At 37.7% G+C, this 14,531-nt stretch overlaps 1 protein-coding gene across 1 annotated transcript in view; it reads right to left on the bottom strand.

The window, feature by feature from the left end:
* Positions 1-14,531, bottom strand: part of LOC117424360 (carbonic anhydrase-related protein 10) — a 214,218-nt gene that overhangs the window by 77,359 nt on the left and 122,328 nt on the right. The window contains exon 4 of the mRNA XM_034040617.3: positions 4,206-4,348. Within this exon, the coding sequence (XP_033896508.1) occupies positions 4,206-4,348 (143 nt within the window). The remainder of the gene's footprint in view (positions 1-4,205; positions 4,349-14,531) is intronic.

The following is a 14,531-nucleotide window of genomic DNA, read 5'->3' as shown; positions in this document are numbered from 1 at the left end:
ATTCACTTAAAGATAATAGCTGCCCAAAACAGACTAAAAGTTTAGATTTAATTATGTCTTCTGACTCATGAAGCGGAGGAAAAGTTCTATAAAAGCAGAAATACTGTAAATAGCAAGAGGGCATTCAGTGCAGTTTTGTTGATAATCTTAAATAATGTTATTAACTATGCACATTCAAAAATGTAATTATTGAATCGATTGTCCAGTATTTATATCGATGTATATAATAAGGAATGGAATTGATCAAAAAATCGATTTTCGATTTAATCATAGCAGCCGTAGTCTGTAACCACTCGATCAATTTTTAAGCATTTAATAAACCAAAGGAGTACTGATAATGCTTTGAACTGTTGAAATTTTAAATTGAATGGGTCTGTGTGATTATTCTTGATTAAAGGTTGTCTAAGGCATCACACTGTAAGCCAGTACATAAACAATGCACTTTAGGGTTAGAACCATTTATATATCTCCCTGTTAGCCTCTCCTGGGTTCTCTGGCTGTGGTATGGAACCCTCATACACAGGAATGCAGAATAACTTTTTTTTTTTTCTTAAGTAGCATACATTTGTATTTTAAATGCGTCATTACTTTATAACAAATTCAATGATATCAATTGCACAATTGTGATCAGCTTTAAAACATCAGGTGTGACAGTGTGACAGACTTGACAGAGATAATAGGCAGTCCTCCAAAAATGTATGCACCCCTGTCACAGGATGGCTTGAGTGGTGACGTCAGACCCGGAAGAAACACAGTGCTGCGATGTGAAATGGTGAATGAATTGTGCTTCTTGCGTTCATTAAAAAATGAACAAATAGGCACGGTGGCCAAAACGAACAGACAGACAAACAAACGGTGGACAAACACTAAACAAGTATCACAAGTAGAATTTGTTATTGTTAATTACTTATTATTTTAATCTCTTCTCCACACTCGTTCTCCACTCACGAGCACACAACCCAGAGTGCGTGAATTGTGCAACTATTTATACAGCTGTGCTTGGATTCAATTACTAATTAATTATTCACTTGAATCCCAGCACGTGAACTAATTTGTGCACTCACATATTAATACACATTTTATCTGCATGTGAACACCACATACAACATAAAAAACAAAATACACACTGGGGCGGGTCACACTGGCACAGCCCCTCATTATTTTGTTGAAGTACCAAATTGCACAATATGTCACTCAAAACCACTTGACAAATGTGGGGGGCACCGGCTGAACAGCTGACATTTGAAGTAACGATTCACTTTTGACATATCAGAATGTTAAAGCAGTGGTGAGTCGTGACTTGAAAAACTGGTGGGGCACAGCCCCCCCCCCGAAAAAAAAAAGAACTAACAAAGCGAAACCGTGCTCAAACCCGATGCCCGATTTTAACCATTTTTATGTAAACATTAAGCTAGCTTTCTAACATTACCAGATCTTTCATCACAAACAGTTCTATGCCAGATTGTCACAATCAAGAGAGCTGCAAACAACACTTTACAGCCAAGGGTCTCTTATTGACAGCTGCACCTGCACTAACCTGAGAGTTTGAAATGGAAGTATCGTCACACTCTCATGCTGTTAATAACATTCTGAACTACAGAAGAGTCAGGTCTGGTTTCTGTTGATGTGTCTGGTGTTGGTGGTTTAGCTTTTTGTTGTAGAAAAACTCCATATCTAGCTGTCTTTTTGCCATTTTAAGCTACATCAAATTCACTCAATTTTTAGCACATATTGTGACTGTGTGGAAGATTGTGAAAAGTGGAAGTCTCACATGAGAACAAATATAACGGTGAAGGGTCTTAGACACTCTGGTTATGTTATTAAGGTTTGAAAGTTTGAAATAAACTGCGCACTTACATATTCTCTACCCACTTATGAAAAACATATTTATTATAATATATATTTTTATTTTTAAATAATAAACCCTGGCAGCAGTGGCTTAGCCAGGATTTTTTTCGGGAGGGGATTGAAATGGTGAGTAAGGTGAGTAATGACAGTGGTGCAATTGGAAACCAGATTTCTTATTCGTGCATTGACGTTTTCGTTTCGAAAAATAAGAAACAATCTTTTTTTTAACATAAGATCCAATAACAAAATACACTGTTGTGCAAAATAGTTAAAAAAAAAGTGTTTAGAAGGGGGCTCACGAGTGGCGCATCCAGTAAAAGCACTCGCTAGAGTGCAGGATGCGCTCTATAGCCTGGATGTCGCGAGTTCGAATCCAGGCTATTCCACAGCCGACCGTGGACGGGAGCTCCCAGGGGGCGGCGCTCAATTGGCCGAGCGTCGCCCGGGGGGAGGGAGGGTTAGGTCGGCCAGGGTGTCCTCGGCTCACCACGCACCAGCGACCCCTGTAGTCTGGCCGGGCGCCTGCAGGCTTGCCTGTAAGCTGCCCAGAGCTGCGTTGTCCTCCGACACTGTAGCTCTGAGGCAGCTGCACGGTGAGTCTGCAGAGTGTAAAGAAGCGGGCGGTTGACGACACACGCTTCGGAGGACAGCGTGTGTTCATCTTCGCCCCTCCCGAGTCAGCGCAGGGGTGGTAGCGGTGAGCTGAGCCTAAAAATAATTGGGCATTTCAAATTGGGGAGAAAATAATTGGCAACGACTAAATTTATAAAAAAAAAAAAAAAAAGTGTTTAGAACACTTCCGATTAAAAACAAAAAAGGAAATACAAAGCAAAGGACTTGAACTTTTAACATGCGCATCACATTTCAATTTCATGTTATGATAATAAATAAAATAACTATATATAATTTAATTCGTACTTATGGTTGTTCATTTTTGTTAACTAACATTTTGTTCAAAGCAAAGCAAACCATTTTATTTAATCTCACAAATCCTGACTAATTTAATTACCATTTGACTGGCGCAGGACTGCCGGTGGTAGCTGCTAGCTTGTTGTCTTCAGACGGTTCATCAACAGTTTTCTGTTATTTAGACAAATTAGGGCGACCAAAATAAATAGCAAATTTTTTTTATCCTTTTTTCCTTTCCCCTACCATATCAGGCCATACTTCACGTCTTTCACTCAGTGTTACATCACGTTGCGCGTCCGTTTCGACTGTAAAGTGTAAAAGCTGTGTGCATTGTCCAATCAGAAGAGTTCAAGGTTGAACCTCTCCTGAATGACAGTAAATAGCCCAATCACAAACAGAAATTTGAAACATGCTCTTTGGCAGACAGTAAGCATGTCATTGGTCAGTTGTGAGTGGCGGTTCATGTATATAGTAATTGAAAGCTGTACCTATTGAAGCATATTGAAGCCACCAAAAAAAAATATCTTTTCAGCACTTTTCTTTCCCTGTAACTGGTAGAAATCTGGGGGGGGGGCACATGACCAGGTGTGCCCCCCTATACGTCGCCACTGTGTTAAAGTAAACTAATTTGTCTCTTAATAGATGCAACACAGATGCTATATTATTTTTACTGATATGTATTTGGAGTTTACCAGGACACACTATCACAATTGTTACTTTATTCCTTATTGATTTGTTTTCAAACGGCCACAGCTTTTTTTAAAACATTTTTTTTTTAAGGAACCGGTTGCCGGTGAAACAATTTAATCTGCCATTTTTTTCCCCCATCATGGAACAAATATCGATACATCCGGTTGTGTATGCAAGTAAAGATTATTGATGCACATTGCTGCCAGGAATGCAGTTAAAGCTCATGTAGTCCAGGGTGCATGGCACATCTTAATGTACGTGCATTAAAAATACAGCAGCAGCAACACATAGATTATTAAAATGTGCCATGCGCCCTGGACTATGATATGAATGATAGGTCAAAATACATTGGAATTGTTCAGTATGTGTTCTCTATGCCATGCACCACACAGCAACACAGGGTGGGAAGGGTTGGGTTGGGGATGTAAGTGGCCCGCTCTGCGGCTGCCCGCAGGTCATTTGGCCCACAATGAAATTTAATTGCCGACCTCTGATATAGACTGTAGTGTTCAAAGGCCCACCAGTACCAAATACGTTTTACCAGACAATATAATCCAGTGAGTTTTGCGAGTCATTTATGAAACTGCATTAAACAAGACCACAAAATCTCCCATGTTATTCCATAAAATAAGATAAGATGGATAACGTAAAATGTACTACATACATGTAAACTACATTGTATTATATAGTATTGTAAAACACAATTTTACAACATCCATCACACATTTCCTTGAAATATTAAAGAAAAAATGACTTACCTTTCTACCCCCTGTATTTATACGTAGTGGAGTCAGGAAGGGGTCAAAAATCATATGGCTGGTTTCAATGTTAGCTGGTGATTGTCTCTTTCCAACTGAGCACAGGTTCCAGGCTGAGTTTACTAGCCCCCAGAAAGAGGGAACTGAAAAGAGAAAAGATACAAGAAATGCAGAATAAGAATTTCAGTGGACCTCTAATGTAGAGCTTTTTTAAGGTGTGTAACAAGGCAGTGTTGTGTGATGCACTGTCATTACGGATTCTGTCTCCTATCGTTGAGATGATGTCATATTAAAAGTTAAATAGTCACGAATGCAGACAAGCCTGGCTCTTTGGCATAGTGCTTAAGAGCTGGGGTTCTCTAAGCTCTTGGTACTCACCCCTTGAAAGAAAAGTAACAGTAATTTGAATTTACTTTTTGGAAAGTATTTTTTTTTAAAACAATAACCACAATGTACACAAGCACACTGAGAAAGGTTTTGCTCCTGTAGCTGAACCTCACATCAGTGGCGTCTGCTGTTACTGGTCCATGCAACTCCAAATGTATTCTGAAATAAACTCTTCAGTTTAGGAAGACAGAAAATAGCTTCTCTAAATTTAAGGAGATAAGTCAAGCGCTGCTATAAAAGATCTAAAAATGATACTGCATCTTATATTATGTGAGTTTGTAGAACCCTCTGGTTTCAAATACCACAACTACCAAAATAAATCATCTGTCAGAATTGTATACCTCACTGCTGAGGATTAGAAGCTATATTTTTATTATTTACAACTCGTGATGCATATTACTCCATTACACATAATGTTTTGCCAATATCTGTAAACATAATGGTTTCTGACTGATACATAACCTGACATGGCGACTGTGTCTGCTGTATTTATACGCAAACACTTTCCTGCAGCCCATATTACACTCAGCACCTAAAACTAAACCTTTATACCTTGTCGTATTAAAAGGAGCAGTACATCTATTATCTATGTCTTTTGATATTTATTGCCTGTCCTGTATTTCACCTTTAGAAACAATGGGCAGGATTGAAAACAGTGTTATTGTATCAAACTCGTGATATAGTACAACTTTAGTAGCAAGTGATTTCACCGTGTAACAGATTTTTTTTTTTTTTTGGTTCCTGGGTAGTAAGTGTTATTTCCTAATTGCTTATGCCTCAAAAGTATAGAAAATGGTTATTATTCCCCACAAACTTTGCTTTTGTGACCAGGACAGTGATATTTTGAAATGTACCTATTTTCCAGAACATTCCAGATAGATTCAGTGCTGAGTAAACTTGGAGTAACTTCTAGAACTTTCTAGAACTTTCCAGTAATATAAATAGTAGTATAAATACAGGGGCCTTAAGCCTACCAGTTCAGTTTAGTTCCAGCTGCCTAAGTGGATACATATCTGCATTTTTCTGAGATGGCATCAAGGTCATAGGAGACTTCAAAATGGTGGCATTCCTGATGGGTCTCCAAGGCGGTTTTACCAAGTTTCCCTGCTATCTTTGCCTTTGGGACAGCAGGGACACCAAGGCGCACTACCACATGCGGGACTGGCCACAGCGGACCGAGTTCTCTGTGGGGAGGAACAACGTCAAGTGGGAGCCACTGTGGACCCCCGGAAGGTGCTGATGCCACCACTGCACATCAAATTGGGCCTTATGAAACAATTTGTCAGAGCTCTAGATAAGGAGTCGGCAGCCTTCAAGTACCTTCAAGACTTCTTCCCTAAGCTGTCTGAGGCAAAGGTCAAAGCCGGTGTCTTCGTCGGACCACAGATAAAGAAGATCCTGGAGTGCAATAAATTCCCCAAGAAGCTCACTAGTAAGGAGAAAGCGGCTTGGAACAGCTTTGTCGCAGTGGTTCAGGGCTTCCTGGGCAATCACAAGGCCGAAAACTATGTGGAGCTGGTTGAGACTCTGGTGAAGAACTACGGCACAATGGGCTGTAGGATGTCCCTCAAAGTCCATATCCTTGATGCTCATCTTGATAAATTCAAGAACATGGGAGCGTACTCGGAGGAGCAAGGCGAGCGCTTCCACCAGGATATACTGGACTTTGAACGCCGCTACCAAGGACAGTATAACGAGAACATGATGGGAGACTACATTTGGGGTCTGATTCGTGAAAGTGATTTACAGTATAATTGTAAATCTCAAAAAACTACTCACTTCTAAATCTTTTGTAGTCATTTTTGTATTACTTTAGTATAAATACATGTTAATTTGGATTCATATGTTGTTTTTTTCTGACTTTATGTGAACGAAAAGACACAAATTCGCCCGTTTTCTCATTGGAAATAGGTAAATTTCAAAATATCACTGTCCTGGTCACAAAAGCAAAGTTTGTGGGGAATAATAGCCATTTTCTATACTTTTGAGGCATAAGCAATTAGGAAATAACACTTACTACCCAGGAACAAAAATTGTGTTACATAGTGTTTTCAAACAAATTTAATTAAATCATTCCCTTAATGCTTTAAAATTGAGTCGATGAGGTCGTTGATGAATGCATTTCTCATTAAAAAGTAGGGGTGCACCGATAAGATTTTCTTGGCCGATACCGATAGCTGATGGTTATCTACCCATATCAGCCGATACCGATAGGATACCGATAATAAATAGACAGTGCAGGTAAACTACTACAACAAGACATAGGGCCTGTATTTAAACATATATAATTTACTTGTTGTATTTATGACAAAAAACAAACAGGTATTGTTTACTTGTTGCATTTACAGTACAACGTTGCATATCTGACCCCCTGTGGACTGGGGTATAGGCGGATATGCGAAAAGGTTGGATTTGCGAACATCTATAGAAAATGACATTTACACATCCATAAATAGGTTAGTGGACAAAAACAACACACAAACTGCTTTAAACACAGGGAAATTCTTTGCTTTAAAAGTAAGCAAACGTAAACCATATTAATTAGGCTACAATACACAGAGTTGCTATGCGGTTTGCTATAAGCCATCTCCATGCAAAACTTAAAAAAAAAAAAATACAAAACAAACAGTAAATGTACAGTAACCTGCACACAAGGGCTTCTTTCTTAACTTTAGAAGTCCCTGCCTCCCTGGTTCTGCTTTCTTAATATCTCTGTCACGGTACTTTGCACTCTTTCTTGATATTGCCAACAGCCGATAAGAAGTTTAGTTTAAATATAGCTTCGGCTATTTTAAACAAATGGCCGGTAAGCATTGCGTTTATGAAGCTTGCTTTGCTTAATTCAAATGCATTTAAAAGCTACAACAACACGGTGCCAATATCTGCAACCGTGCGCTCCATCATATAAACACATTGCACAAAAAAGAGTAAAACACAAAGCTTTCTCAACTGGTGTATTGAAACGTCACTTCTACACACAGCTGACTGACACATGCACGCAGCCTGTCTCTCTTAAAGGGGAAGTCACCAAAAGGCTGATTGCTATAACTCTTTCTTACTGTTTCCATCACGGACACTGCACTTGCTGCCAATACCATTACTCTCATAGCCTAATTTTATTATTATTATTATTATTATTATTTATTTCTTAGCAGACACCCTTATCCAGGGCGACTTACAATTGTTACAAGATATCACATTATACATATTATACATTATTTCACATTATACAGATATCACATTATTTTTTACATACAATTACCCATTTATACAGTTGGGTTTTTACTGGAGCAATCTAGGTAAAGTACCTTGCTCAAGGGTACAGCAGCAGTGTCCCCCACAAGGGATTGAACCCTCTGGTCAGGAGTCCAGAGCCCTAACCACGATTCCACACTGCTGCCCACACTACTCCACACTGCTGTTTATTTAGCAAGGCAGTTAATTGACGGTCGGATATGTGACGTTCCACTGTACTTTAGAAAATGAATACAAAGAATAACGTAGTATTATATTGTGTGCTGGTCAGCAATTTATACATTTGTTTTACAACAGTCACACAAAAATAACACTTTGCATTTGTACTAGTAAAAACACTTCTGTAGAAAACATATATATACATATATATATATATATATATATATATATATATATATATATATATATATATATATATATATAATGTGACATTAACTTTGTGACAGAGACAGAATGATTCTTGGTGATCTCCCTCCCGACCTGTGAGGGTGCTGTGTAAAGGAAACAGTGCCCTGGACTGGATGGCCAGACAATTCATTCCCAAGGTTAAGTGGAAGTCGGCCATCTAGAAAGGGGGCAGAGCTACGGTACACTAAATCATTTACCCGGAAGGGAAACGATGTGGCAGCCGCATCGTTTGCCATATAGCAAGATAAACAAAGATTATAAAAGGTAATTCTCACTTAACATTTAGAGAGCCCACAACTCCTTGGAAGTTAGGGAGATTGTTGTTGTTGCTGCTGTAGTCTTGGTTTTAAAAAAGTGCTTTTCATCGAAACTGTGTACGTTCAAGGATTTGAGGTGATGCCAAGCTGCCAAAGAGAGAGTGACGGAGCAGAGACATCGCAGAGGAAGTTTTGTAACTAAACACGCATCGATGCTTCATTTGAACAATAATTTGTCTGGTTAATACCATTTTCTTACGAATAATAAATACCCCTATATTATTACAGTTTTGTCAGCCTGAAACCAACTACAAAGCATGACTTAGGTTTTTGAATGTCAGTCTGGTAACTGTATATGCTACATGTACTCTAAACTACGAATAATAATAATGATAATAATAATAATAATAATAATAATAATAATAATAATAATAACTTAAACCACTCTTTTGAGATGTATTTACTGCATTTTGATCACACGTTACACAGCACTGAGAAACTAAGTGTCGATGTTCTTGTGTCATTAGTAAGCGCGCCTGACCAAACATTAAATTCTGTGCTGGAAGAAATTTAAGCATGAATATCGGTGTACATTATCGGCTAAAATAACAAAAACTATGATAGCCTTATATCGGTGCACCCCTATTAAAAATTGTCGCAGGTCACATACATCACTTCCTGTCTCAATGACTTGATAAGAGGAACTTGTTAATCAAAATGCATGTTAATGAGATCAAGAAAAATTAATAGAAGCATATTTCGCTGTTATGGAAACTACTAGCGTGCAGGGAGACTGTATATCTATCGGGAATATCTATTTTGGGTATAATTTAAAATTGTGCATTTTGTCATGCAGAATGTACATTTATTTATAACACTTCATACATACAATGCTGATTTACGATTATCTGGCGTGTGGGTAAAAATCGGATGGCACAGATTAAAAAAATAATAATTAGACCCCATTAGTCATTTACTCTCATTCGACCCAGCTTACTATATGGTTAAAAAGAAAAAAAAAATACCATAAGACATCTACGTATATTGGCTGGAATCTATTTTCTTATGATATATCTACTTTTGCATGTATTTTAGTATGTATGATTGTATGCTATATATAAAAACATACGTTTCAAGTGCCATTGGTGTTTGTAGTTGTTAGTTATTATACATGTATACCATGGGCCTCATTTACAAAAGGACACTACATTTGGAGTTAGCACGCATGTAAAGTAGTTAGCCTAACGTGCGCGATAAATCAAAATACTGCCCCATTTACTAAAAAAGAAAGCATTAATTTACGAGCACAGTATTAGGCTAATTTACATACCACACCGTGCACGCTACATGTATTGTGAGTGATAATTTAATGTGCACGATAATGTCAGAGACTTATCTGTGACCACTGTGATATCAAAAGCCCCAGCAGTCCTGGCGTATCTTTTAGTTAGTAGCTTATTGTGAAGGTGGAGGTGGCTTACACTGACCGAAAATGAGCGATCAACAGCACTCAGCAGGGACAGGGCAATGTAAAGTGAAACTGCACTGCACTTTTAATTGTAACATGTATTCTGTGTCTGGTTATTAGGTGGGTGCAATACCTGACTGGAAAATACTTTTTTTCTGACTTCCTGGTGATTGTAAAAGCTCCGCAGTAAATGGCAGACTTGGTGGGCCTCCAGGATGATTGGCTCGATCAACTACCCAGAGGCTGAGATCATGTTTAATCTGACCAACCTCCTGTTAAATCTGACCAAGCCCCGTCCACAGAGCTTGTATCGTTTCAGACCTCTCGTCGTAGCTCAGCCACTCTATCGCCCAGCCCTCCTTCATTTCAAAGTGCAGCAGCGGTGGGTTTTAATATCTTATCTGTCTGTTTAACATTTGTTATTCTAGACGGCTAAATATCCAGGAGCTGTCACGCTAAGCCAGCATCAAACCCACACAACTGTTGTCACAGATTATTGTATTAAATCACCACTTGCACTAAGCACTCACTATTGGACTTGTGATCGTGTGTATAAAGTGTGTGTCATTATTAGTATAAAACATTGTGTAGAGCCAGGTATTATTATTTAAGGTTGCCAAACAAGCAACCCAGCACAAATAAAGAGCTGTTTTTCACCGTGAACTGTGTTGTGATGGTTTTTTAAGTACTTTTTTAAGTACTTCGTTGCCAGTAGCTACATTGAGTCATTAATTTGAACCCTGTACTCTGAACTCTGGGACTAAATGAGGCTTAGAGAAATCAAGTCATGTTTGTACAGTAATTATTTTTGCCCTGTCTAATTATCAGTTACAGACTGTCTTATTATGACTGAAAAATGAAGCTGGAGAAAGATCTAGCAATCTATGTGCATCAATAAGGCACTGCATTCATTAATTCCTCCTACACTTCTCAAAGAAAATTAAAATGCTAATGCCTCTGGGTACCTGCATAAATGAACTAAATATTTCACTGGCTGTTTGAAATCCACTGTTTAAAGACAAAGCTTTCATAAATAATAGCACTATACGCCTATTATTTGATGTATTAAACCTACACAATACCACCAGTCATTGAATGCCATCCTCTTCCTATTGCTGAATTATGAATTACTAACATATTTTATTACCTAAAACAAATGATATCCGTGATCTGGCACTTTGGATCAAACTGAAATTTGCTTTGCTGGCAAAACACTGCTGGAAACACTAGATGGTGTTGGCGCACGCTGATATAAAAGACACTTTGGCTAATCTAACCTTCATTACTTATTTGTGTGGGTGAAAATAGAACTGAAGAGCAGTTCCAGAACTCAGTCAAAGAATCCAAAGAGAGTGAAGGGGGGTGACTTGAGCACAATCATTCAAGAGTCAATTATATTACACACTTTTGCTATTATTAGGTATATTGCTGTGCTGTGATCATGATCACTGTGATCAAGAGCATTGTTTAAAATCATATTTAGATTTTGCCCTAATAGTGTTTTTTATACAACGGACAAAGTTTGTGAGCATTCAAAGTAATGTGTAGATGTTAAAACAAAACATACCGTAGTAATACTACAGCAAGTCCTAACGGGGCACAGTCATGACTTGAATTATGTTTGTTGAATGATCGGAACAAGTTTCAAATATATAAATTAAACTGCAGAGGTATCAGTTAGTTCTTATTTAACACACCTGACCAGATTCGAAGTGTAATAGAAATATTAAGCCTAACCTATACATTTTGTTTATTATAAATGTATAATGATTGGTTTGGGTTAAATAGCCATGATAGTTCCACTCTTGTCAGCTCAAATTACAGCATGCAATTTTACATACAGGATAACAGACAGACGCCTCAGCCGGAGATGTTCGGATAGTCTTGCATGTGCAATAGAATGTCCTTACCAAGTTTCCTCATTATTATATCAGAGCGTCTCTAGATAGCCAGAAAGACAGATTTGTGACATTTCCATAGCAAAAATATAGACACATCTAACTATGTACAAACAGACAGAGCCCCTCCATACACAGTACCCCAGATTTTGACATTCTTAATAACGTGTACTAAAGAATACCTTTAGCAAAGTTTCATCAAGATATGTGAAAAAGATCAGTAGCATTGAAACATTGTAGCAATGAAACCATACATTTCTACTGGCCACCATCTGTAATGGAACTTTACTGAGCGAAACATAGAATACAGCAGTGTACCATCTATTAAGACACTGTGTCAAAGCGTGCGCTGAGGTTAAAACAATGCAACAGTGAAAGGGCAAAGTAACTTATTTAAGAAAATGAAAGAATGCAGCCGAAACTCAAGTCACATTTCCTCAATATGCAGCCATATTAGTTTAGACGTCAATGTCATGGTCAGCAACACATTCAGCCCAAATAATCACTACCTGGAAAGGTTTCTGAAATATGGGGCTTTTACACTGATACATATACAGATAGGCCAGGAGAGACAGGGATGAGACTCATTTCTATTTGTATTTTTTATTGACTTGTCTGTCTTCACCATTTCTGCGAAACAGAAATCTAAATATAGAAGCTCTTCAGCCTTTCCACTTTTGACTGTCCGGAATTTAAGTGAACACTGTAATGTAATACAGTTATTATAATCAGCATTATTGAAATGCACTGCAAAATTATACCCATGCTACAAAACAGGAAAAGCTGCTCTGTTAATCATTCAGGTTCATGTCTCACCCCAAGCAGAATGTAGTGGAAGGCACACCTTTGACAAGTTCACACATTGTGATTCTTTCTTAGCCTTCAGCCATTCATTTGCATACAAGCTAGGTGTAGATTTGGAGAGAGAAAAATAACTGTGGAAGAAATCATTCTGTCAACCTTGTTTATGATAGAGATTTATAAAGAGAACATATGTTGTGGGACACATGGGTACCATCAAGGGTATACAATCCCAACAAAATGATGACTAAATGTGCTGAATGAGATGACAACCCCTCTAAAAGAAAACTCAGTGCCCTAGTCTAACTACATAAACACATTTTTTCTTAAGAAATCTAACTTATTTCCTGCTTACATTTTTGTTGAGCTAATTTAAATAATGACATGCATCTCGCCTGTTGTGCAATGTAAAGTATAGCACGCAGGTCACAACAATGTAGAATTCAAACACCAAATGGCCATTACTTAACTAGAATAGATCAGCTACACAGACACTGTTTAGTAAGCTCAAAGCTGTCAGCTACCAGGCAGAGTGGGAAAGCAATTACAAAATCCAACAAAATACGTGGTTATATAGACAAAGTGTGGGCCTTCATTAAAAAAAGAGAGATTGTAATTTCCCTATAGGTTTCTAAAGAGTTTGAATATTCTATAGAAATAGACTAAAGAAATGCCTATATTATTCTGTAGAAATCTATTGGAAGATCTATATTAGTCTATTGAAATTATTCTACATAATCTAGAGAAATGCACACACTTAAAGGTGGGGTAAAACAAGTCATTATTAAGTGTAGCTATACTTTCTAAACATGTCCTGAAAGTTTCATTCACATTCATTGATTATAAGGTGAAAAAAGGCACATTTGTGGTTAGACCATTTTCAAAAACCTTCGATTCCTCTACCCAGAAGAGCGAGCATGTGTGACGTCACACCAGGACATTCACTGATGTAAACACAATCCATGCAGTAAAAAAATGGCAGATGACAGAAGTGAAGGCGATGAATGCTTCTGAATGGTTAGTAGTAGGCCTAAGTTTAATGTGCATACAGGTTTATGCTGTCAACATACTGAATATGCTATTAATTTGTTAAATCAGCTCAATATCATTGCTATTTTATCCTACACATACAGTCTAGCCTGGCATAGGCAAATATGATCTAAGAAGTTATAAATGTAAAAATCGCAAACTGCGAACTTCAGTGACCTCATTCCAATATTAGTTTACCCATTTTAACATTAGGTAGTCCAAGATTAGTGCTAACCAGGGTCTGTGAAACCACTGGTAAAAGTTATTTTGCTATTAAAAAAAGTTTGTTTACCTTTTCTGCACTTGCGTCTCTCTTCATGGTATGTTGTCGACGGTAAAGTAGCACAGCGCTTTTTTTTTGTCAGTTTCAGGTTTTGAATTTGAATTTCTTGGCAGTATGTTCACGCCTCAAATCTTCTTACTGCTTTTAGTGAAAAGCTTGTGCCAAGCGTATTTATTCAGACGGTGAATTTAGAAGAATATCGCTTGATTATTGCATCTGCATACCTGCAACTTATAAAAACACGAGATCGGGAGGACTCCTTTTTTTGTACTTACTGCACAACTTACTCCGTATTATTGCACAAATCAATATAATAATTCTTACATATACAGTAAATAATGTAAGGTAGCCTGGCTTCAAAATACAAATGTAATAAATTCAACACAAAGCAATAATGTTTCAAAGCAGGAATTGTTAAACTAAACTTAAACCAGAATGTATCATCTAATAACGTAACTCAACCGTACCATCTTAAACATGATCTTACGATCCACGGCAAGTAAGATAGCAAGCATTTTAAAAATAATAATAATAAATGAA

This window comes from Acipenser ruthenus, chromosome 19 (genome assembly GCF_902713425.1).
Source record: "Acipenser ruthenus chromosome 19, fAciRut3.2 maternal haplotype, whole genome shotgun sequence".
Lineage (NCBI taxonomy): Eukaryota > Metazoa > Chordata > Actinopteri > Acipenseriformes > Acipenseridae > Acipenser > Acipenser ruthenus.
This window is presented reverse-complemented; position numbering and strand designations above follow the sequence as displayed.